Here is a 26,398-nt window from a genome sequence, read left to right on the forward strand (position 1 = left end):
TTTGGGGGGGCGCAAAAAGAAAAATGTAATAGGTATTGCTTCGCGTCAAAAAACGCAGTAAAAAATTGCGTGACTTTGAAGTCATGGTACAGGCATGGCACAGGTGATGGTACAGGCATGGCACAGGTGATGGTACAGGCATGGCACAGGTGATGGTACAGGCATGGCACAGATATGGTATAGGCATGTCACAGGTCATGGTACAGGAGAGGGTATATGCCCCCTTTCAATGCAGTGACCAGCGTACATGCCCCCTTTCAATGCAGAGACCAGTGTACATGCCCCCTTCAATACAGAGTTCAGCGTGCGTGCCCCCTTCAATGCAATGAACATTGTGCTGTGCCCCCTTCAATGCAATAAACACTGTGCTATGCCCCCTTCAATGCAATAAACACTGTGCTATGCCCCCTTCAATGCAATAAACACTGTGCTGTGCCCCCACAATGCAGAGTTCAGCGTGCATGCCCCCTTCAATGCAACTGTGCTGTGCCCCCTTCAATGCAATGAACAATGTGCTGTGCCCCCTTCAATGCAATAAACACTGTGCTGTGCCCCCTTCAATGCAATAAACACTGTGCTATGCCCCCTTCAATGCAATGAACACTGTGCTGTGCCCCCTTCAATGCAATAAACACTGCGCTGTGCCCCCTTCAATGCAATAAACACTGCGCTGTGCCCCCTTCAATGCAATAAACACTGTGCCCCCTTCAATGCAATGAACTCTGTGCTGTGCCCCAACAATGCAGAGTTCAGCGTGCATGTCCCCTTCAATGCAACACTGTGCTGTGCCCCCTTCAATGCAATAAACACTGTGCTGTGCCCCCTTCAATGCAATAAACACTGTGCTGTGCCCCCACAATGCAATGAACACTGTGCTGTGCCCCCTTCAATGCAATAAACACTGTGCTGTGCCCCCTTCAATGCAATAAACACTGTGCTGTGCCCCCTTCAATGCAATAAACACTGTGCCCCCTTCAATGCAATGAACTCTGTGCTGTGCCCCAACAATGCAGAGTTCAGCGTGCATGCCCCCTTCAATGCAGAGCCCCACAGCATTGTCCCCAATCACTGCAGAGCGCCACAGCATTGTCCCCAATGATTGCAGAGCGCCACAGCATTGTCCCCCAATGATTGCAGAGCGCCAGCATTGTCCCCCAATGATTGCAGAGCGCCACAGCTTTGTCCCCCAATGATTGCAGAGCGCCACAGCATTGTCCCCCAATGATTGCAGAGCGCCACAGCATTGTCCCCCAATGATTGCAGAGCGCCACAGCATTGTCCCCCAATGATTGCAGAGCGCCACAGCATTGTCCCCCAATGATTGCAGAGTGCGCCACAGCATTGTCCCCCAATGATTGCAGAGTGCCACAGAATTGTACCCCAATGATTGCAGAGTGCCAGCATTGTCCCCCAATGATTGCAGAGCGCCACAGCATTGTCCCCCAATGATTGCAGAGCGCCACAGCATTGTCCCCCAATGATTGCAGAGCGCCACGGCATTGTCCCCCAATGATTGCAGAGTGCCACAGCATTGTCCCCCAATGATTGCAGAGTGCCACAGAATTGAACCCCAATGATTGCAGAGTGCCAGCATTGTCCCCCAATGATTGCAGAGCGCCACAGCATTGTCCCCCAATGATTGCAGAGTGCCACAGCTTTGTCCCCCAATGATTGCAGAGCGCCACAGCATTGTCCCCCAATGATTGCAGAGTGTCAGCGTGCGTGCTCCGTTCAAACTTACCTGGCGGCGGCGCGGCTCAGCTTCTTCCTCCTCTTCTGCGGCGGGTCCTTCTCCCTCGTCGTCTCGGCGGCGGGAACCGGCGGGCGGCCTCTCCTCTTCTCTGAGCGGCGGTGACGGTGAGTGATTGACGCACGCACCGGCACCGCCCCCATTGCGACGTCAGCGATATCCTGGATGATGATTGGTCCAGGCTGTAGACTGGACCAATCACAGCCAGGATATCAGAAAGTGGGGGTGTCCAACCGCAAAGACTTGCGCCCAGGATACCCCCCTACCTCCCCAGAAGGCAGCCAATCGGCGCCTCTTCTGGGAGGTAACCCCACCCCCCCCCCAGCCACCAGTTCCTTGGGTTCAGGCCGGCGAACCCAATTTTTTTTTTGAACAACTTTATTTGTTCGTTTTGTTTTCTTTTTTTTTTTTTTTTCTTTTTTTTTTTCTTTTTTTTTTAGGGGTAGGGGGGGCGGCGCCCTGGCGCCCCCTATGCACGGGCCGCCACTGATATTGAACCCAACGGACTAAGACTGGGATGCCATTAAAGTTCATATGCGTGTTAAGGCAGGCGTCCCAATACTTTTGGTAATGCAGTGTATGTTCATTGGGTCTGCCAGATTGGATTGTGCGCCTACTTTTTCTTTTTATCTCATGGGATATTAACAATGGCTTCTCCAGAGAGATATTTTAGGACGTGCTTTTAGCTTTAGGCTGGCCATAAACGTAGCAAATTTCTTTCCTGCAACCACCATGGAAGCCATCCCCGCTGGGAGAACACTATAAATAGCCTCTTGCAATAACCACATATAAAATCTGTTTGTACCCAAGTTGATCGATTGATCAGCTTGGGTACATTGAGCCTGCCCATACATGATTTTAATCTCGTCCAGTTCCTGTTAAACCGGCATAGATTCAAACCATCTTTGGTCGGGCTTAGGGTCATTCTTAAAGCTTTATGATGAAGAAAACCCTTAATTCTGTCATACTGATCCAATGAATTTAGTACTTTAACCAATAACCCCAAACAAGTACTGTATACACAATAGGAGCTAGGACCTCGGTGGCTGCATATTTATTGCAAGTCATTGACTCTGTAATAAAGTCAGGAAAAAACAGCATTTTCATGCTTTATATATATATATTCATGAACAGGGCTTTTTTTCAGCGGGAACGTGAGGGGACGCAGTTCCGGCACCTCCAGGGGGTGCTGGAAGGTCTACTGATGCTGGCTGCTGGGGGATCTATTGTTGCTGGACGGGGATATATTTTTGCATGGCGATCTATTGTTGCTGGTGGAGAATCTTTTGATACTGAGGGTTAATTGTTGCTGGAAGGGATCTACTGTTTAGGGAGGGGTCTACTGTTGCTGGCTGCTAGAGAGTCTATTGATGCTGGCTGCTGGGAGATATTTTTCTGCTGCTGGGGGGGGGGGGTCTATTGCTGCTGCCTGTGGGGAATCTATTTTATTGCTTTTCTTGTTATCATAACCAAATTCCATACATTCCAATACAAAATTATACTTGACTCTATATTCTCTAAAAGGGCTGTACTGGAAGCTGGGTAGGGGGTGGAACCAAGGGTCAGTGCTCGGAGGTGGGTAGGGGTGGAACCAAGGGTTACTGCTCGGAGGTGGGTAGGGGGCGGAGACACAAAGTAACTTAGAAAGGGGAGTTCCTGCACCTTTTCTCTGAGAAAAAAAGCCCTGTTCATGAATACAATATTTCTTTGCTATAGTGGGTTTTTAAATGTTTTTATGTTTTAGAACCAGAGCCGGCATTTATCAGTCTGGACAAGGTACAAAAAGAGGTCCAGGCTGTGGTGTCAGAGAAGGCCACCCTGAGTTGCGAGGTGGCCCAGGAGAAGACGGAGGTGAAGTGGTACAAGGACGGGAAATTGATCACCTCCAGCAAGAAACTGAAGGTAGAAACTGATGGTAAATCACGGCGTCTGGTGGTAGAGCAGGTGGAGAAGAAGGATGCCGGAGAATATACCTGTGAGGCTGCCGGACAGAAGATCAACTTCAAGATCAACGTCAAAGGTAGCTAACACTTTCTAGTTCCTTTACTTCTTTACTTTATTAGGATATCTAATTCAAAAATATTACACGTAAACTTAAAGTGAACCTAAAGTCCTATGAATGGTCCCCACAAAATTACCAAAAACTTGACCAAGGAGTGTTGAGGAACCAATGCATTTCTGACTATATTGTGACTCATTAGACTATACATGTTTTATTTTAGATTTACATCTGGTTTATTTTATTTTTTTGGGCATTGCCCTCAAAAACCCCTGAATCTCATTTGGGTTATGGAGAGAGAAGTACCACTCTTCAGTCTCCACCACCTCTGTGAAGACTCTGTAAGCTTAAATTGTCAGCTAACCAGGAAATCTTTTAATGGAAACAATCGGCCCATTATGGTTTATGTTTTTGTTACAGAACCAGAGCCAGCATTCATCCATCAGGAAAAGGTCCAAAAAGAAATCCAGGCTACCTTGTCAGAGAAGGCCACCCTGAGCTGTGAGGTGGCCCAGGAGAAGACGGAGGTGAAGTGGTACAAGGACGGGAAATTGATCACTTCCACCAAGAAACTGAAGGTAGAAACTGATGGTAAATCTCGGCGCCTGGTGGTGGAACAGGTGGAGAAGAAAGATGCTGGAGAATATACCTGTGAGGCTGCTGGACAGAAGATCAACTTCAAGATGAACGTCAAAGGTAGCTAACACTTTCTAGTTCCTTTACTTCTTTACTTTATTAGGATATCTAATTCAAAAATATTACACGTAAACTTAAAGTGAACCTAAAGTCCTATGTATGGTCCCCACAAAATTACCAAAACTTGACCAAGGAGTGTTGAGGAACCAATGCAATTCTGACTATATTGTGACTCATTAGACTATACATGTTTTATTTTAGATTTACATCTGCTTTATTTTATTTTTTTGGGCATTGCCCTCAAAAACCCCTGAATCTCATTTGGGTTATGGAGAGATAAGTACCACTCTTCAGTCTCCACCACCTCTGTGAAGACTCTGTAAGCTTAAATTGTCAGATAACCAGGAAATCTTTAAATGGGAACAACAGGCCCATTATAAACAATAACTCACCCTAGCTCCACCGCACTGTGGGAAGATAAAGAGCTAAGTGTCGGTGCTCAGGCTGAATGCCCAAACCAAATGTTATATGAATGAAGCCGGCGCACGAAAAGGCTTCTTCCAAGTAAAATTCTTTATTCCAACATGGATAGCGGTGACAACATGACAAATCTGACGCGTTTTGGCTTTACGCCTTCCTCATAGCAACTATGCTATGAGGAAGGCGTAAAGCCGAAACGCGTGTGCCGGCTTTATTCATATAACAACAGGCCCATTATGGTTTATGTTTTTGTTACAGAACCAGAGCCAGCATTCATCCATCAGGAAAAGGTCCAAAAAGAAATCCAGGCTACCTTGTCAGAGAAGGCCACCCTGAGCTGTGAGGTGGCCCAGGAGAAGACAGAGGTGAAGTGGTACAAAGAAGGGAAATTTATCACCTCCAGCAAAAAAGTGAGGGTGGAGTCTGAGGGTAAATCTCGGCGCCTGGTGGTGGAACAGGTGGAGAAGAAAGATGCTGGAGAATATACCTGCGAGGCTGCTGGGCAGAAGGTTAACTTCAAGATAAATGTCAAAGGTAGCTAAAATTCTTCAGTTCCTTTACTTCTTTAGATTATTTTTTTTTTAAACTCTTTTTATTAACGGAGAAAAAGCATAAAGTACATACAACAAGGCACTCAACAGGAATGCCAACATATCAAATAAAGAGTAAACAGAAACCTATGCAAGCATACAGTAAAGATAGTTTCCATGACAAACATTGTATCTCAATCATGTTATCTTAGAAATCAAGCAGCAAACTGCAGTCCAACACGGCATAAAGTAAAACCATCAGACATAATATGAGAGCAATGTAGAGAACGGCATATGCAAAAAGGGACCAGTTTCATACTGCCAAAGATAGACAGCAGAATTGGTAAGATCAGAGGCGCACCATGCCCCCCAGACCTTATCATACTTAGCCAGGCAGCCTCTATGTTCAAACACAAGTTTTTCATATGGCAACACTTGATTAACCAACTGCAGCCACATAGGTACCGAAGGAGGAGTAGGTTGAATCCCCTTGAGGGCAACGGCCTTACATGTCTTGGCCACTGCTCCTTGTCCAGGACTCCCAGCACGCACACCATAGGCGTGCACGGCACCGTGTCAGACAGGACCAAGGAGAGAACCCCTCCGCCAATACCGCGCAATGACCGGGCACTGCCACATGACATGCACAAAATCCGCACACGGGTGCCTACACCTGGTGCACACAGGAGTCGGAAGTCTATGCATGGCATGCAACCGGACCGAGGTCAAATAAGATTGGTGTAGCATGTAGAGATGGATCAACCTGTTATTAACAGCCAGAGAAACCGAGGGGTGCATCAGACACGCCTCCTCCCAATCTTCATCCGACAAATCAGGGATAAATTGCTGCCACTTGGTGCGCACCACCATCGGATTTCCAATAACTGTGGCTGATAACAGATGCAAATAAATCATGGAAATAAGGCCCCTAGGTCCCTGAGAGTGCAGGATACCAATTAGTGGATAATCAGAGAGAATAACCTCGTTAGAGCCAAACTGGTAATGGAGTGCATGGCGAAGCTGGAGATACCTATAGAAGGCGCCACGGGGGTGATCGCATTTGTCCCGCAGCGACTGAAAGGTAGCAATCATATTCCCCACATAGACATCTCCCAAGGTAGGGATTCCCCTGCACTCCCAGAACCTAAAATCCAGAAAGGCTTGTCGACCGGGGAACATTGGATTTTGCCAAATAGGTAGGGCAGCCTCAATGTCGCCAGCGTCAGTAATCTTCTTAGCCTCTCGCCACACTGCCCTCTTCTTTAGATTATTAACCGGTTGCCGACTGCCGCAAGTACATATACTGCGGCGGTCAGCCCCGGCCAGGCAAAGTGACTTACCGGTACGTCACTAGCCTGTCACTGGCTTGTGAGCCAATAGCGCGCGCCCGCCCCGGCTCGTTCCCAGACAAGTCAGTGCGTGTGACCGGCGGAGCCGATGTCCACTGGTCACTCGCGATCGTTCGCCGGGAAGGGAGAAAGGCAGGCGGCTAATGTAAACAAGCCGCCTTTCATTCATCGCTGTGTAAAAATGGAGATCAGACGGTTCTACTATGTAGGACCGTTGATCTCTGTTTTTACACTAGTAGACATGTCACGTCACAGTTAGAAGCATGCCCCTAGGACACACTTAACCCCTCCCTCTCCAATACAGTTAACCCCTCCCCTGCCAGTGTCATTTTTGCAGTAACAGTGCATATGTATAGCACTGATTACTGCAGTAATGTCACTGGTAACCCCAAAAGTGTAAAAAATGTCAGTCAAGGGTCCGATCTGTCCGCCGCAATGTCGCAGTCCCGCAAAAAAAAACGCAGATCACCGCCATTACTCGTTAAAAAAAAAACACCAAAAATGCCAAAAATCTTTCCCTTTGTTAGTAAACGCGATAACTTTTGCGCAAACCAATCAAAATACGCTTTTTGCGATTTTTTTTTTTTTTACCAAACATATGTAGCATAAAACAAATTGGCTGAAAATGTAAAAAAATTTTGATTTTTACATTTTTTTGGGGGGAATTTCATATAAAAAAATGTGAAAAATATTGTTATTTTTGCAAAATTGACGCTCTTTTTTGTTTATAGCGCATGATCAAAAAATCGCACAGGTGATCAAATAAGACCAAAAGAAAGCTCTGTTTGTGGGAAAAAAAGGTCGTCAAATTCGTTTAGGTGCAGCGTCACACGACCGCGCAATTGTCCGTTAAAGTCACGCAGTAAAAAATCTCAAAAAAAACCCTGGTCAGGAAGGGGGTAAAATCTTCCGGGGCTTAAGTGGTTAATATATATAATGTAAAAATATTACATATACTTTAAGCAGACCTAAAGTCCCATGTATGATCCCCACAAAATAACCAAAAATTGGACCAAGAAGTGAGGAGGAACCAATGCCCTTCTGGCTGTATTGTGGAGTGACTCATTAGACTATAAATGTTTTATTTTAGCTTTACAAATGCTTTCAGTTGTGATTTTTTTGGGCATTGCCCCTGAATCTCACTTGGGATATGTAGACAGAAGGACCATTCTTCACCACCTTTGTGAGAACCCTGTGAGCTTGCTTTGCTTTTACAGACATTTTATTAGACAGCCGCAAATTATTGGGAACGAGAGACCCATTATGGTATATGCTTTTGTTACAGAACCAGAGCCAGCATTCATCCATCAGGAAAAGGTCCAAAAAGAAGTCCAGACTACCTTGTCAGAGAAGGTCACCCTGAGTTGTGAGGTGGCCCAGGACAAGACGGAGGTGACGTGGTACAAAGAAGGGAAATTGATCGCCTCAAGTAAGACAGTGAGGGTGGAGTCTGAGGGTAAATCTCGGCGCCTGGTGGTGGAACAGGTGGAGAAGAAAGATGCTGGAGAATATACCTGCGAGGCTGCTGGGCAGAAGATCAACTTCAAGATCAATGTCAAAGGTAGCTAAAATTCTTCAATTCCTTTACTTCTTTAGATTATTAAGATATATAATGTAAAAATATTACATATACTTAAAGCAGACCTAAATTCCAGGCAGGCTTGTCATCGAGAGCTACAGTTAAGGATTATTGACGGCTATGTACACTTTGGTACCCCCGTCCCCCTAGGATAGGAGGCCCTGTCGGTGTGTCGTTACCTGCCTGAAGCCGATGCTATACTGTGTATAGGCTATATTCATTGAAATGTCCATCTGGTATACATCCCCCAATAGAGCACTTCTTCCGGTCCTGCTGAGCGAGGAGGAAGCTGGGATGTGAATTGCTGCCACTAGAGAACTTATCATTGTACCCTTCGGATATTTGGGATTGAGCTACGTACCTCTCCGCCGCTTGGCTTCAATGGGTTGTCACCCTCTATAATATAGAAAGTGACCTCCCGATATAATTTAGGGTGTTGGATACTTATCCCTATACATATATGAGAATAGATGTGAACCTCGATTGTCGTTATACACTCCTTGAACTATTGATGTGCCTTGGGTTCTGTATCCTGCCGTAATCTACTTATCCCCCGAGTCATTAAAAAGGAAATACCGGTCTGTCATGGTCTCTCTGGCCCTGAGGAAGCCATGAGCGAAATGCGTTGGATTGCTGGGGACCTACATTGACCGCCTCCCATCTGAGACCTACTTTTCATCCTATACGGGCTTTGGTTTTCCCTATATGGGTTGTATTTCTACCTAATGACTCTGATGAAATTGATTTTATACGTGTTGTTTGTTTGTTAACATGTGCTCAATTGCCCATGTTTTTTAGTTCTACAACTAATAAAATGTTTACGTTTTATATATTGGTTTTGGTGTGATCCTTCTCCTCCCACTGGCCTGCAAAGCCCCACTTTTTTCTGTCCTCTTGTTAATATATGCAATCAGGGGTAAGGGCCTCATTACACGGTACCTTTTTTGTTTCAGACCTAAATTCCCATGTATGATCCCCACAAAATAACCAAAAATTGGACCAAGAAGTGAGGAGGAACCAATGCCCTTCTGGCTATATTGTGGAGTGACTCATTAGACTATACATGTTTTATTTTAGCTTTACAACTGCTTTCAGTTGTGATTTTTTTGGGCATTGCCCCTGAATCTCACTTGGGATATGGAGACAGAAGGACCACTTTTCACCACCTTTGTGAGAACTCTGTGAACTTTCTTTGCCAGCTAACTACTCTCTGCCTTTGCACAGTAAAAATCTTGAGGAAACCAGGGAATCTTTACAGACATTTTATTAGACAGCTGCAAATAATGGGAACAAGAGACCCATTATTGTATATGCTTTTGTTGCAGAACCAGAGCCAGCATTCATCCATCAGGAAAAGGTCCAAAAAGAAGTCCAGACTACCTTGTCAGAGAAGGTCACCCTGAGCTGTGAGGTGGCCCAGAACAAGACAGAGGTGACGTGGTACAAAGAAGGGAAATTGATCACCTCAAGTAAGACAGTGAGGGTCGAGTCTGAGGGTAGATCTCGGCGCCTGGTGGTGGAACAGGTGGAGAAGAAGGATGCTGGAGAATATACCTGTGAGGCTGTCGGACAGAAGATCAGCTTTAAGATCACCGCCAAAGGTTAGTAGGATATTGAGCTGCAGGCAGTAGGTATTCTAGGCTCATGTGCAACAGTTATTACTTTTGTAAAGATTTTGTGTTACAATGGTTGAAGAGAATTTATGTATCACCCTCCTAGGTCATTAGGTGTAGGCTAATTTAGTTTGGCTTCTCCATAGGCAGAGGAGCAGGAGTTAATTGAATTAGGATACTGGGCAGTGCTTCACAGGCTGTAACTCTGTTACCACCCCCTACTGTATTCTGGAACTCACTGGAGGTTTCCAGAACATAGAGGGTGAGAGTTGCAGGCTGAATATTTATGGGACTTGCACCAATCCCTTGGGAGGTGGGGACAGAAGGTGGGGAAGCAGCCCCTAAACACTCAAACTTGGCAGTCTGGGAAAGTCCAGGGTCCAGCCATCTGGAGGTGACCCCTGTGCTGGGGGCAGAGAGAGACATAGAAGTCAGATAAGCCTTTTTGAAGACCTAAAGGTCCCAGCCGAGCTTTGCTGGGAGGCCTACCAAAAAGAGAGGAAGCCTGGGTCAGAGTATGATGCAAGCAGGAGATCTGGGGTTAGGAAGCTCCACTTGTGGTACTGAGTACTTAATCCAGCCATACTTTCAAGAGAGGTGCCTGTGGAGTGCAATACCCTACAAATCAGAACCAGGTGCAGCCAAGAGCAGTGCAGGTGACCAACAAGTCACAAGCCAACAAAGGTTGCAAGTGAGCTACAGGACATTGCAGCACTAAGCTGTGCAATACAGCTTGCAACCTGTTTCAGAGCAGCCGGAGACTCCTCAGTTTCTTTTACAAAGTTCCACAGTTTTCTTCAGTGTGGATTATCCCATGATCCCATCCCTAACCAAGTTCATTGTTCCCTAAATAAAAACACCACAAACAAAACCCCTAGACTGTTTACTGAGCCTGTGGAAGAGTGTTGGAAATACCGTGTGGAGGCTTGCTGTGGGTGCTATATAAGGGGGAATAGGCCCGACCGTCAGTGCTTTAAGTGACCCAAAAGAAGTGCCAGTACTCAATTATAGCCTATAAATCCCCCCCCCCCCACCCCACATCAGGGTCCCCACAGAGCACCTCCCTGGCCTGGGCTGGGACTCTGGAGTGGGAAATATTCTTGGGGGGGGGGCAATTGAGGGTGCAGGTGTCCTAAGGCGCACGAAGTGGTGGCGGTATGCTCAAGAGCCATATTTGGAAGTGGAGGTACTGAGTACCAGTGCATACCGGCCCACTTAAAGCACTGCTGACTGTCTGGATTTGGGTCCAGTGTGCAGTGGCGGCTGGTGCTCCATGGGCCGGCGGGGGGGTTGGGGGACGGCACACGAACCACACCATTCATTCACTGTTGTCACACAACTGGGTGGGCTCAGGTCTCCTCCCTCCTCCTTCTTCGCCAATAGGGTGGCTTCTCCTTTTGGCCAATCGGGAAACGGGTCTCAGGGCCCGCTTCCTGATTGGCAAGGAGAAGAATCCGTGTGACAATAGCGAATATTTATTCGCTATTGTCACACAACTGGGTGGGCTCAGGGCCCAGTGCTCTGCGCCCCAAGCCCACCCTTTTTTTAAGCCTGTTAGAGCATCTGGCTCTAATCACATGCTTAAAAAAAAAAAAAAAAAAAATAGTTCTGGACCGCCCGCCGCAGTTTTACTGCGGCATGCAGCCCCTCCTGCGCATAGTACTACATCAGTCGCGCGCCTGGTGCAAGGGGGCGAGTGCGCTCCCGCCCCCACTCGGCAGCGGGAATGCTGATGCACGAGGCCGGCGGCCGCGATCATTCCCCGCTGAGAGAGAAGGACGGGCAGCTGTTGTAAACACAGCTGACTGTTCTTCTCTCTGAAATGATCACAGAGCGCCTGTGATCCTTCTATATAGGAACACTGGTCTCTGTGATAATTTCAAAAGCCCCTCCCCCCAGTTAGTAACCACTCCCCTAGGCTTACATTTAACCCCTTGATTACCCTCTATTTGAACCCCTTCCCTGCCAGTGTCATTATTACAGTAACAGTACATATTTTTAGCAATGATTACTGTAGTAATGTCACTGATCCCCCCAAAAGTGTAAAAAATATCAGTTGGGGGTCCGATCTGTCCCCTGCAAAATTCGCAGATCGCCGCCATTACCAGTAGAAAAAAAAAAAAAAAAACAATACATAAATCTTTTCCCTAGTTTGTAGATGCAATAATTTTGCCAAACCAATCAAAATACGCATATTGCTAATTTATTTTTTTTTTTTAACAAAAATATGTAGCAGAATACAAATTGGCCTAAAATGGTAAACAATTTTGATTTTTAATTTTTTTTTTGGGAATGTTATATAGCAGAATGTGAAAAATATTATTTTTTTCAGAATTGTCGCTCTTTTTTTTGTTTATAGTGCAAAAAATAAAAATCACACAGGTGATCAAATACCACCAAAAGAAAGTTCTGTTTGTGGGGAAAAAAGGACATCCATTGTATTTGGGTACAGCGTCGCACGACCACGCAATTGTCCGTTAAACTAAGGCAGTGCCGAATCGCAAAAGATGGCCTGGTCATTAACCACCTAGGTGGTAATCCCGAGCGTGACTCGGGGTGGATTTTTCATTGCAGGATCGGTAACCCCGAGTCACGCTCGGGGTAGATGTGCAGAGAGTGCAGCGGTGTTCTCTTACCTTGTCCTGGCGATCCAGCGATGATCTCTCATTGATGAGATCGCCAGCCGAGAGTCCCGCCGCTCCTCCGTCCTCCGTCGGTGTGATCACTTCCTAGTTCCGTTCCCTGCAGCAGCAATGCTGCATGGGAGCGGAACTAGGGAGGGAAATTCAAAAAAAAAAAACGTTACACAAAACACATTTTATATATATATATATATGCACACACACACACACACACACACATATATCTATATATAATATATAATGCATGAATTATAATCTAATCAATAATATAATTTTATTATATATATTATATATTAAATAATAAAATAATATTATTGATTCGATTATAATTCATGCGTTTGTGTTTCAAATTTATCACATCTGGGATGTCTACTAGAGACTTGTTTTGGTCAGGTTTAAGTCAGTAATTACTAAGAATTGTAGGCCTATAATACATAACGCCAAATTTCCATGAAAACAATTGTACTGCTTTTGGTATGTAATTCCTGACATAATCATACCGCCAGGGAGGTTAAGGGGGGTAAATCCTTTCGGTCCAAAAGTGGTTGTAAACCTCAGATGTAAAATATGAACAAAGCATATTCCTCTATAGTTTCAGTCTAGAGCACTAAGTGTCATTTCTGCCCAGGGCCGGCCTTTGGGGTGTGCGAGCTGTGCGGCCGCACAGGGCGCCATGGGCAACAGGGGCACCGTGCGGCCATCACAGCTCGCAGATGATCAGGCCACACAGCGGGAGGTAAGCGGCGACCGCGGCCTGGAGGTTCAGTGTGGGGGTCTCTGATGTAAGGGGGCTCTGTGTGGGGGGGTCTCTGATGTAAGGGTAGCTCTGTGTGGGGGTCTCTGATGTAAGGGGGGCTCTGTGTGGGGGGTCTCTGATGTAAGGGGGGCTCTGTGGGGGGGAGTCTCTGATGTAAGGGGGGCTCTGTGGGGGTCTCTAATGTAAGGGGTCTTTGATGTAAGTGGGGGGCTCTGTGGGGATCTCTAATGTAAAGGGGTATTTGATGTAAGGGGGGCTCTGTGAGGGGTCTCTTCTAATGTAAGGGGGGCTAAATTATTAGCGATCATAAAAAAAAGTCAAATAAAGTGCAAAAAAGTGCAAGAAAATGTGCAGGGGGGGGTCACACACGCGGTAGGGGGGGGGCGCCACAGGATTAGCTCGCACAGGGCGCCTGAACACCTAAGGCCGGCCCTGTTTCTGCCTGATGCTTCGTTCCTTTGCTATTAGCATGAATCACTTCTGATCCTGACAAGTTTTCCTGACACCAAGAAAAAAATGGTGACAGGGGAGGGACCTGCAACTGATTAACAGCCTCAGCTCTGTTCCTGTGTTCTGTGTGAAGGGGGGAGGGGGGTGTCCCTCCCTCCAATCATCTTTGAGAACTCTCCTCACTGAGCTCTGCAGAGTGTGACTTCAGCTCTCCGCCCCTTTTTTTCTGAACGCTCAGACAAGCCTTGTAATTCATACTTTGAACAGATGTAGAGAAGAGAAGAATGTTGATAAACAGGTACCACTTATGTAGGAAGATTTGTTTCACCTCTGTGTATCACCTGAGGCCAGTCACCTTACTGGGTATATGGAAGGGTTTTAAAGTGGTTGTAAAGGTTTTTTTACCTTCATGCATATGCATGAAGTTAAAAAAACCTTCTGTGTGCAGCAGCCCCCCCCCCGCCCCCAATACTTGCCTGAGCCCCCTCTTGATCCAGCCATATCCAAGAGAGCTTTGCCTCTCCAAGGACTCGCAGTCCTGATTGGCTTTTGGCAGCAGTGGGAGCCATTGGCTCTTGCTGCTGTCAGTCACAGCCAATGAGCCAATCGGGAGACGTTGGGGGTGGAGCCGAGCCATGGCTCCGTGTCTGAATGAACACACAGTGCCGCCAGCAGGAGGGAGGAACCAGGAACGCTGGCGTAGGACCCGAGAAGAGGAGAATCGAGCCTGCTCTGTGCAAAACCACTGCACAGAGCAGAGGAGTAAAACATGTTTGTTGGAGCTGCACCAGATTTTGCACTCTCCAGTTGTTTAACCACTTTACCACCGGAGGATTTTGCTGTCTTACGTCCAGGCCACTTTTTGCGATTCGGCACTGTGCGACTTTAACTGACAATTGCGCGGTCGTGCGATGCCGTACCCAAACGAAATTTACGTCCTTTTTTTCCCACAAACAGAGCTTTCTTTTGGTGGTATTTGATCACCTGTGCGATTTTTACTTTTTGTGCTATAAACAAAAAAAGAGCGTAAATTTTGAAAAAATAACAATATTTTTCACATTTTTTTATATGAAATTCCCCCCAAAAAAATGTAAAAATCAAAATTTTTTCAAATTTTTGGCCAATTTGTTTTCTGCTACCTATGTTTGGTAAAAAAAATCACAATAAGCGTATTTTGATTGGTTTGCGCAATAGCTATTGCGTTTACTAAGGGAAACATTTCTGTAATTTTTGGTGTTTTTTTTTAACAAGTAATGGCGGCGATCTGCAATTTTTTTGCGGAACTGCGACATTGCGGCAGACAGATCGGACCCTTGACTGACATTTTTGACACTTTTGGAGGTACCAGTGATATTACTGCAGTAATCAGTGCTATACATATGCACTGTTACTGTAAAAATGACACTGGCAGGGAAGGGGTTAATTTTATTGGAGAGGGAGGGGTTAATGTATGCCTGGTGCTTACTGACATGCGTGGGGGGAGGTGACTGAGTGACACAGGGACAGATCGCATGTTCAGCTATGCTGAACCCTGCAATCTGTCACTGTCACTTAGGAGATCCGCCCGCTTTGTTTACACAAGTGGGCGGATCTCCAGACTCGATTCCCCGACGATCGGGGAAGAGCGGCGGCGATCGCTGCTGCTCCTCCCCTGGCCCGACTCCCGCTGTGACTGAACACAGTGAGAGCGAGCCTCTGGCAGCGCGCGGGCGCCGCCCAGAAGGGGATAGGTCCAGCGACGTAGGTCTACGTCGCTGAACGGAATCGAGCCACTTTGCCACAGTACAGTCCCAGTGACTGCTCGGCAAGTGGTTAAAATCCCCCCATTATATTTCCTGTTGAAAAAAAAAAAAAAAAAAGTTAGTGCTTCATTGTATACTTCTGTTGAATTATATGTAAATGCATTCTAAATGTTCTTGCATTTTAGAACCAGAGCCGGCATTCACCAGCCTGGACAAGGTCCAGAAAGAAGTCCAGGCTGTGGTGTCAGAGAAGGCCGTCCTGAGCTGTCAGGTGGCCCAGGAAAAGACGGAGGTGAAGTGGTACAAAGAAGGGAAACTGATCACCTCCAGCAAGAAACTGAGGGTTGAGACTGAAGGTAAATCTCGGCGCCTGGTGGTGGAACAGGTTGAGAAGAAAGACGCTGGAGAATATACCTGTGAGGTCGCCGGGCAGAAGATCAACTTCAAGATCAACGTCAAAGGTTGGCGGCAGTTCAAAAAAATAAAAACTACAGTAAAGTTGATGTGAGATATTTTCCTTATGGCCACCAAAGGGCTCAATTCACAAAGTTAACACACCAGGATTAGTATCCTTTTCCGTAAAAAAGTGACGGCTATTTTTATCTCATCTCCAAGAGATTTGAAAATCAGTAACATGGGCAGAGGCGTAACTAGAACCTTCAGGGCCCCGGTGCAAGAAACCATGAAGAGCCCCCCGGACCCCTGGTCAGTGCCCTTCTCTTCAAGCCTGGGGCTCTTCCCACTGATCCTGGGGCCCTTTACTCTCGTTGCGGGGCCCTTTATTACGGTCCCGCAGCGGGACCCTTGTACAAGTTCTGCAGTGGGCCCCCTTCCTGCCATCTTGGGGCCTCCCCAAGGTAGTGGAATGCCAGGGCCCGATCGCAAGTGTGACCTTTGCGATCCTGGAAGTTCACCCACTGGTGTCAGTAGTTTTTATTTTTTGGTATTTTAATTGTATTATTTTTTATCATTTTATTTTTTTACAATGTCACTGACTATGACTCTGTCCATTCAGAAAAGGAAGGAGCTGGTAAATTACATATTTACCGACCTCTTCCTGCTTCTCTATTATGACACATCCCCTGCAGCCACTGGCAGGAGAGGGGAGGGAGGAAGCCGGAAGCACAGTGGGGGGACCAGGGGAGCCCACAGGGGCCCAGAGACAGCAGGACACAAGTGAACTGGATAGGAGGAGTGGCGGGGGCAGCATACAGAGGAACCAATCTCCTCCATTTTCCTCCTGCAGCTAGTACGCCCATAGTTACGCCCCTGAACATGGGTAAAATCAGGATCCTTATCCTTGTGTTAAAGCTTTGTAAATTAAGCCTTACATGATTAGTAAGATCAGAGGTCAGATTTCACAAGTCCCTATTTACTGAAAAATATAATTTTATGCCCTTTTTTACATATTTTCACTGAATTGTTTTTTTCAGCTTTTTAAGCGTCCAACACCTTAGCCTTTGGAAATGTTTTTTTATGTGAATTTCACAGAATTAGGAATTTTGACTCAAACTTTTTTTTTTTTTAGTCATTAAATTCAGCCTCTTCACTAAAAAAAAGTTAATTTAATTAAAGTGTTGATAAAATACAAAAATACATACATACAGTATCTCACAAAAGTGAGTACACCCCTCACATTTCTGTAAATATTTTATTCTATCTTTTCATGTGACAACACTGAAGAAATGACACTTTGCTACAATGTAAAGTAGTGAGTGTACAGCTTGTATAAGGGCTCTTTCACACGGGCGTTCCGTATGTCCGTTTTTCATCCCATCCGTTTGCGGATGAAAAACGGACATAATGTATCTCTATGTAAATACGGATGTCATCGGATGATCATCCTCTGACATCCGTTTTTTGTCAGTTCAGTTCAGTTCAGTTTTTTTGAACGGAGGAGAACCCTATTTTTTCTTCCTTTCAAAAAACGGAACTGAAGCAAAAACGGATGTCAGTGGTGTCATCCGCAGACATCCGTATTTACATAGACATGCATTATGTCAGTTTTTCATCCGCAAAAGGATGGGATGAAAAACGGACATACGGACCGGATGACACAAGTGTCATCCGTGTCCGTTACAAAAAAAAAAAAAAAGGACCTGATCGGGCAAAAAAAAAGGAACGCCCGTGTGAAAGAGCCCTAACAGTGTAAATTTGCTGTCCCCTCAAAATAACTCAACACGCAGCCATTAATGTCTAAACCGCTGGAAACAAAAGTGAGTACACCCCTAAGTTAAAATGTCCAAATTGGGCCCAAAGTGTCAATATTTTGTGTGGCCACCATTATTTTCCAGCACTGCCTTAACCCTCTTGGGCATGGAGTTCCCCAGAGCTTCACAGGTTGTCACTGGAGTCCTCTTCCACTCCTCCATGAAGACATCACGGAGCTGGTGGATGTTAGAGACCTTGCACTCCTCCACCTTTTGTTTGAGGATGCCCCACAGATGCCCAATAGGGTTTAGGTCTGGAGACATGCTTGGCCAGTCCATCACCTTTACCCTCAGCTTCTTTAGCAAGGCAGTGGTCATCTTGGAGGTGTTTGGGGTTATCATGTTGGAATACTGCCCTGCAGCCCAGTCTCTGAAGGGAGGGGATCATGCTCTGCTTCAGTATGTCACAGTACATGTTGGCATTCATGGTTCCCTCATTGAACTGTAGCTCCCCAGTGTCAGCAGCATTTATGCAGCCCCAGACCATGACACTCCCACCACCATGCACCTTGACTATAGGCAAGACACACTTGTCTTTGTACTCCTCACCTGGTTGCCCCACACACGCTTGACACCATCTGAACCAAATAAGTTTATCTTGGTCTCATCAGACCACAGGAGATGGTTCCAGTAATCCATGTCCTTAGTCTGCTTGTCTTCAGCAAACTGTTTATGGGCTTTCTTGTGCATCATCTTTAGAAGAGGCTTCCTTCTGGGATGACAGCCATGCAGACCAATTTGCTGCAGTGTGCGGCGTATGGTCTGAGCACTGACAGGCTGACCCCCCACCCCTTCAACCTCTGCAGCAATGCTGGCAGCACTAATACCTCTATTTCCCAAAGACAACCTCTGGATATGACGCTGAGCACGTGCACTCAACTTCTTTGGTCAACTATGGTGAGGCCTGTTCTGAGTGGAACCTGTCCTGTTAAATCCCTGTAATGTCTTGGCCACAGTACTGTAGCTCAGTTTCAGGGTCTTGACAATCTTCTTATAGCCTAGGCAATCTTTATGTAGAGCCACAATTCTTTTTTTCAGATCCTTAAAGAGTTCTTTGCCATGAGGTGCCATGTTGAACTTCCAGTGACCCGTATGAGATAGTGAGAGCGATAACACCAAATTTAACACACCTGCTCCCCATTCACACCTGGGACCTTTCAACACTAACAAGTCACATGACATCGGGGAGGGAAAATGGCTAATTGGGCCTAATTTGGAAATTTCCTCTTAGGGGTGTACTCACTTTTGTTGCCAGCAGTTTAGACATTAATGGCGTGTTGAGTTGAGGGGACAGCAAATTTACACTGTTATACAAGCTGTACACTCACTACTTTACATTGTAGCAAAGTGTCATTTCTTCAGTGTTGTCACATGAAATGATCTAATAAAATATTTACAAAATAGTGAGGGGTGTCCTCACTTTTTGTAGATACTGTATGATTTGTCACTTTAACCACTTAAGCCCCGGAGGATTTTCCTGCTAAAAGACCAGGGGGTATTTTGCGATTCGGCGCTGCGTGACTTTAACGGACAATTGCGCGGTCATGCGACGCTGTACCTAAACGAATTTGACGTCCTTTTTTTCCCACAAACAGAGCTTTCTTTTGGTGGTATTTGATCACCTGTGCGATTTTTTGATCACGCGCTATAAACAAAAAAAGAGCGACAATTTTGCAAAAATAGCAATATTTTTCAATTTTTTTTATATGAAATTCCCCCCAAAAAAAATGTAAAAATCAAAATTTTTTAACATTTTCAGCCAATTTGTTTTATCCTACCTATGTTTGGTAAAAAAATTCGCAAAAAGCGTATTTTTATTGGTTTGCGCAAAAGTTATCGCGTTTACTAACAAAGGGAAAGATTTTTGTCATTTTTGTTGTTTTTCTTTTTAACGCGTAATGGCGGCGATCTGCGATTTTTTTTGCGGTACTGCGACATTGCGGCGGACAGATCGGACCCTTGACTGACATTTTTGACACTTTTGGGGTTACCAGTGACATTTCTACAGTAATCAGTGCTATACATATGCACTGTTACTGTAAAAATACACTGGTAGTGAAGGGGTTAACTTTATTTGGGAGGGAGGGGCTGTGTGTGTCCCTAGGGGCGTGCTTTCTACTGTGATTGGCTGTGGCTTGAGCTGTAAGGACACTGATCAACGGATCTACATAGTAGATCCATGTGATCAGTGTCTTTCCAGCGAGGAGAATGACAGGTGGCTTGTTTACACAAGCTGCCTGACATTCTCCCTCTCCCCCGCCGATCGCTGAGTGACCGGCGGACATTGGGTCTGCTGGTCACACGCGCGGGGGGGTCCGTGACCGCGCGGGAGCGGGAGCGCGCCTCCGCGGGTGCGCGCTCGCTCCCCAGACCCTCCCAGGCTAGTGACGTTAATTAACGTCACTCTGCCTGGCAGGGGCTGACCGCCGCAGTAAATCTACTTGCGGCGGTCGGCAAGCGGTTAATGTTTTAAGAAATCGCCTTTTCCTTTTATTCCGCACTCCTTATGATTTTCAGAAACTGCAAAAAAAAAAAAAATTAGGTTTCTTCTGCTTTGTAATTTCTTTTTCTAAAAGTTTGTCAATTTAAGGCCATTCCTGTACTAGGAATTTCAGGTATTTGGTCCATCCTTTCAAATTTTCTAATTTTGCTGCTTTTCAACTTTTTTATTTATTTATTTATTTTGTATTATTACCATAGAGGAAACCTTGAAATGAAAGGTCCCAGGGAACCCCTGCTATAAATTATTCAACACATACCTAGGTATAGTGGTACTTTAACATACAAAAAAAATTGTCCAATAAACACAAACTAATCAATGTCCAATGTTTATTCGTGATTCACTTAAAGTGTCCAAATTAGCTGTCCTTCATGTCAGTAGACACTGGGTGTTTTTTATTTGTACTTGTATTTTCATTTTTTTTTTTTTTTTTTTTTTTAGCCTTAACTTCAATTCATTTGTGTTTATTGGGAAATGTTTGACTGTTCTTTATGTTAAAGTGCCCCTGTACCTAGGTATGTGTTGAATAATTTATAGCAGGGGTTCCCTGAGACCTTTAATTTCAAGGTTTCCTCTATGGTAATAATAAAAAAATAAAAAAATACATTTAAAAAAAAGCTGAAAAGCAGCAAAATTAGAAAATTTGAAAGGACGAGTATTGGAAACACTTGATGTGATAATTGTTTTTTTAAGGTGGCAGCAATAATTCATGGTTTACACATATATCATTTTTTAGGATTTTTTTCTTTTCATTTTTTTTTGCTCTGTGGCATAGCGGGAAAATTGTTGAGTGTAAATTATTATAACGACAGCTTGCGGTACATTACCATCATCAGTAAGTTGTGAATGTAGGAATAAATAACAGAATAAAGAACACGAGGTTAGTGTATTTGATACCTAAAGTGGACTATTTTTAACATTTTGTCCACTCTATATGACAAAATTAATCATGAAATTGTAATAAATAAATAACAATAATAGGTAGAAAGGAAACATCGCTATTTTAAAGAGTTTTTTATACTTCTACATTTTTGCATTGGGTGTTGGTGGAAAAATGCTCCTTTAGATTGGAGGTCAGTGGGAGCGTCCCTCCTTAGCTTGGTGATCAGAGGGATAAGGGCCATGTAGGTTTATGGTCTTTGGGAGAAAGACCCCTTTATTGACAGCTAAAAAGATTGTTTATTTAGTGGTTGCTTACCAGGGAGAACAAAGGAAAAAGCTCCACTGGTCCAGTGGTATCAGTGGTAGGGACATGGCTCCCGATGCATAAGACACCAGGACCGTATATTTGATCTTGGAAATATATGCTAAAGACCACTACGCAGGAAACTGGTAGCTTGCTTGCGTTTCCCTCCTGGTTATGGTAACTCCGCCCTGGACATTGGCCTGGTCCAGTACTCACCTCCGTGGGGAATTCCCGGTTGCGGCTCAGTTTTGTCTGACCCTGACCGTATCACTAGTGTGCTATGTTTTACACCAGGGATGACAGTCATTAACCACTTAAGTCCCGGAAGATTTTACCCCCTTCCTGACCAGGGCCTATTTTGCGATTCGGCACTGCGTGACTTTAACGGACAATTGCGCGGTCGTGCGACGCTGTACCTAAACGAATTTGACGTCCTTTTTTTCCCACAAACAGAGCTTTCTTTTGGTGGTATTTGATCACCTGTGCGATTTTTACTTTTTTGCGCTATAAACAAAAAAAGAGCGTCAATTTTGCAAAAATAACAATATTTTTCACATTTTTTTTATATGAAATTTCCCCCCCCCCCCCCAAAAAAAAGTAAAAATCTAAATTTTTTAACATTTTGGGCCAATTTTTTTTTTTTACCATATGTTTGGTAAAAAAAAATCGCAAAAAGCGTATTTTGATTGGTTTGCTCAAAAGTTATTGCGTTTACTGACAAAGGGAAAGATTTTTGTCATTTTTGTTGTTTTTTTTTTAACGCGTAATGGCGGCGATCTGCGATTTTTTTTTTTTTTTGCAGGACTGTGACATTGTGGCGGACAGATCGGACCCTTGACTGACATTTTTGACACTTTTGGGGTTACCAGTGACATTACTACAGTAATCAGTGCTATAAATATGCATTGTTACTGTAAAATTACACTGGCAGGGAAGGGGTTAAGTTTTTTTTTGAGAGGGAGGGGTTAAGTGTGTCCCTAGGGGCGTGATTCTAACTGTGATTGGCTGTGGCTTGAGGTGTAGGAACAGTGATCAACGGTCCTACATAGTAGAACCGTATGATCACCATTCCTACACAGGGGAGAATGACAGGCGGTTTGTTTACATTAACCGCCTGCCTTTCTCCCATTCCACCGACGATTGCGAGTGACCGGCGGACATCGGGTCCGCCGGGCACACGCGCGGGGGGGTCTGTGACCGCGCGGAAGCGGGAGCGGGCCTCCGGCGGCGCGCGCTCGCTCCCTAAACCCTCACAGGCTAGCGATGTAGCCCTACGTCGCTCTGCCTGTGAGGGACTGACCGCCGACGTAAATAGTCGTGCAGCGGTCGGCAAGTGGTTAAATATAATGAATTAGTAGAAGGATTGCAGGTCTTTAGCCCCTGAAGAAGCCACTCTTTGAGGTGACACACCTTGGCGAAACATGTAGGGCTTATGTGATCCAATATTATCATCTACTATTCATTCAATTGAAGTTCTAATGACTATGTACATGTCTATTTTCTCATGTTTTTAAACAAATTTTGTATTTAAATAAAATCTATTTTATCACAATTTTGGTCCTCTGGATCAGTGGTCCTCAACTCCGGTCCTCAGGGCACACTAACAGGCCAGATTTTAAGTATTACTTTGGGGAGATGCAGACTAGAATACTGCAATCATTGAGCAGCAAATGATATCACCTGTGATGTAATTTAGTTATCTTGCAAACCTGGCCTGTTAGTGGGCCCCCGAGGACCAGAGTTGAAGACCACTGCTCTTGATAACTTGATACCACCTTTAAATCTATGCCTCTAAAGTCCCATACCTATGACAGAACGCAGTCCGCATGCATATATGGCCTAGGGCTCTTTTGCATATCGGATGCGTTTGCTGTCTAAACCTTTTTCTTTCCAGTTATATTTAGGGATGTGGCAATGATTGGTGGAATTTTGTGACTCAGTATTCCTCTAATCTCGTTTCCATGGTCCAGTGGTATCTGTTGTTGCTGTAATTATGGAGGCACCATGAGACAGGAAATAGACCACTACTGCTCATTGATCAAAGAAGCCCTAGCAATCTCTGGAGGAACTCTAAGGTTTCAAGGAACACAGGTTGAGAAGGACTGTCCTAAAAAGAATGCTGGGTGATAAGGGCAACAATTTTAATTGAAAAAAACACTACATCCTTTGATTATATTGAGCAGACCCTTAGATTTAATACTTTCATAAAACTCCCTGAAATATCCATTTGAGAGTCATTATTTTGGAGTGTCCAACAAGGCATCGATTGACCATGCATCAATTTGCTCACTATGATGACCATTCATTAATTTGGCCAATTTGTCTATTAGAACCAGAAGCCAAGTTCCAGAAAATTCCTGCACAGAAGGAGTCAATTGTTGTCCAGGAACATGAAGACATAACAATAGTGACCTCAGTTCAGCCTGAAAATGCTCCAGTGAAATGGTTCAAAGATGGAACAGAGTTGTCTGCTACCAAGAAGTACCAAATATCTGCAGATGGTGCATCCAGGACATTGGTGGTGAAATCAGCGGAGTCTAAGGACAGCGCCCTGTACTCCTGCCGCATCAGCAGCGACAAGCAGGAATTCAAAGTCCAAGTGAAAGGTGAGGGGCAGTTTACAGTATTTGCTTTTCTTTTAAATATCTCCAGGACCAAGAAGCTGCATAAAAACATAGATAGATAGGTAGATAGATAGGTAGACAGGTAGGTAGATAGATAGATAGATAGATAGATAGATAGATAGATAGATAGATAGATAGATAGATAGATAGATAGATAGATAGATAGATAGATAGATAGATAGATAGATAGATAGATAGATAGATAGATAGATAGATAGATAGATAGATAGATAGATAGATAGATAGATAGATAGATAGATAGATAGCATCTCTAAAATATGCCCCATAAGACTTGGAGGTGAACCCATTGTGTTGCCTTCCCATGGTGCAGGCTTGCTTAGGGACAGTAGAACCAAGTTAGGTCTTCATAAGGCATTAGTCTTGAGCAGGGGACGGCTCAAGGTAGTGAACCCACACCTTCTGTGCCCTCTATGATGGGCTCCCACTATGCCTGCTGGATTTGTATTTATTTTATATTAATGAGAATGTAACAGGAGGTGCGAGAACATACAATGGTGGGCAGCTAAGCCAAAACTTCCCAGGTGGACAGGAACAGAGCTGGAAATAATTGCAGGGTGATCTCATTATTGGATAATACGAGGCATAAAAAAGCCGGGGGTGACTCCGCTTACAACTTTTTGGTGTACTGTCCCTTTAATTGGAGGTTATATAGTTATGACAAAATTTTAAATATTCAACTTTATTTATTTAATTTCATTCTTACTGTAGGTTTTTCCTGTGGTAATTACAGTGTATTCGATTTACTAAAGCAGCCTTTCTCAGCACGGAGGAACCCTTGAAATTACTCTGGGCTGATGGGAGTCCCTGCTAATAATTACTATAGCTACAGCTAGTTCATTAGCTTGATGGCCACTATGATCAATGCTCCTTACACTGGTGATCAGTGGGAAGAATGTCCCTTACATTTGTGATCAGTGGGAAAAATGTTCCTTACATTGGTGATCAGTGGGAAGAATGCTCCTTACATTGGTGGTCAGTGGGCAGAATGTCCCTTAAATTGGTGGTCAGTGGGAAGAATGCTCCTTACATTGGTGGTCAGTGGGCAGAATGTCCCTTAAATTGGTGGTCAGTAGGAAGAATGCTCCTTACATTGGTGGTCAGTGGGAAGTATGCTCCTTACATTGGTGGTCAGTGGGAAGAATGCTCCTTACATTGGTGGTCAGTGGGAAGAATGCTCCTTACATTGGTGGTCAGTGGGAAGAATGCTCCTTACATTGGTGGTCAGTGGGAAGAATGCTCCTTACATTGGTGATCAGTGGGAAGAATGCTCCTTACATTGGTGGTCAGTGGGAAGAATGCTCCTTACATTGGTGGTCAGTGGGAAGAAGGAGGAGGACACACCCAAGGAGCTCTCTGTGAGATCCAGCCCTTTTCAAGCCTGGGCCTTGCTTGCTAGCTTGGCCCAGGAACAATGCCTGATCCTGGGGGAGGCCCTGGGAGGGATCCCCCTGATGACACGGGGCCTAGTGAGGAGGAGGTGGAGGACCTGTCTGTGGGTCCAGGCCCTGGTGAGAATGCAGATGTCTTCAGCCAGAAGGTCATCAATCGTTTTAGGGCGATTGGAAGAGCTGAAGAAAAACTTAAAGTTTTGAAGACTGAACACAAATCCTTCAGAGCCAAATACTGCCAGGCCTGGAGTAAAAATCGTACAGCCATGAAGCCTGAATTACAGGATCTGGAAGATAAGGTAAAGAAACAATCTTTATTGTTGGAAAAGTTGAAAGATAGAAGTGGAGCATTTAAAGAAAAATTTGACAATGAGAGGAGATTTGCCAGCCAAGCATCAGCAAGTTCTGTGGATCAGCAGCCTCAGGTAACGGATGACCCGGCTCCATCTGCCTCTGCACCTCTCCCCCCATGCCAGAACTGGGAATCGCCAGCGGCAACCAGCCAGGGGGTTGAGAGTGGACATGGATCCCTGACATTCATCCAGGAGATGGAGTCCCCCCTGAGAGCAGATAAGTTTGCATTCACTGATGATCCATCAGAAATCCCTGAGGATGGGCAGAGGAGATACAAACCAGCAAAGCCAGTACTGGTGGAGAAATCCCAGTACACCATGCTGCCATCCAACATGTCTGCCCCACCTGCTGTAGTGGATGGTGTCCCAGGTGAGAAGGAGCTCTGCCTACAGCTACCTATTGGAGATTCTGCTGTGAACACAACCAGTACAGACATGCAGGGAAAATCCCTGACCGTGGAATCCCCGGACCATCAGATGCATGTGGATGGATCTGCATCTAACACCCCAGGCATGGATTCTGCTGGTCTGGCTGAGACCAGTAGTCCCACAGCAAGCAAAATGGCTGCCAGCTCCAAAGAGCCTGATT

At 45.1% G+C, this 26,398-nt stretch overlaps 1 protein-coding gene across 1 annotated transcript in view; it reads left to right on the plus strand.

The window, feature by feature from the left end:
- OBSCN (obscurin, cytoskeletal calmodulin and titin-interacting RhoGEF) overlaps nucleotides 1-26,398 on the plus strand; it is a 740,285-nt gene that overhangs the window by 103,804 nt on the left and 610,083 nt on the right. Inside the window, exons 13-19 of the mRNA XM_082257722.1 lie at nucleotides 3,495-3,770; nucleotides 4,170-4,445; nucleotides 5,124-5,399; nucleotides 8,030-8,305; nucleotides 9,649-9,924; nucleotides 15,713-15,988; nucleotides 23,754-24,029. Coding sequence (XP_082113848.1) covers nucleotides 3,495-3,770; nucleotides 4,170-4,445; nucleotides 5,124-5,399; nucleotides 8,030-8,305; nucleotides 9,649-9,924; nucleotides 15,713-15,988; nucleotides 23,754-24,029 — 1,932 coding nt within the window. The remainder of the gene's footprint in view (nucleotides 1-3,494; nucleotides 3,771-4,169; nucleotides 4,446-5,123; nucleotides 5,400-8,029; nucleotides 8,306-9,648; nucleotides 9,925-15,712; nucleotides 15,989-23,753; nucleotides 24,030-26,398) is intronic.

This window comes from Pelophylax lessonae (genome assembly GCF_965119305.1).
Source record: "Pelophylax lessonae genome assembly, chromosome: 5".
NCBI classification, from domain to species: Eukaryota; Metazoa; Chordata; class Amphibia; order Anura; family Ranidae; genus Pelophylax; species Pelophylax lessonae.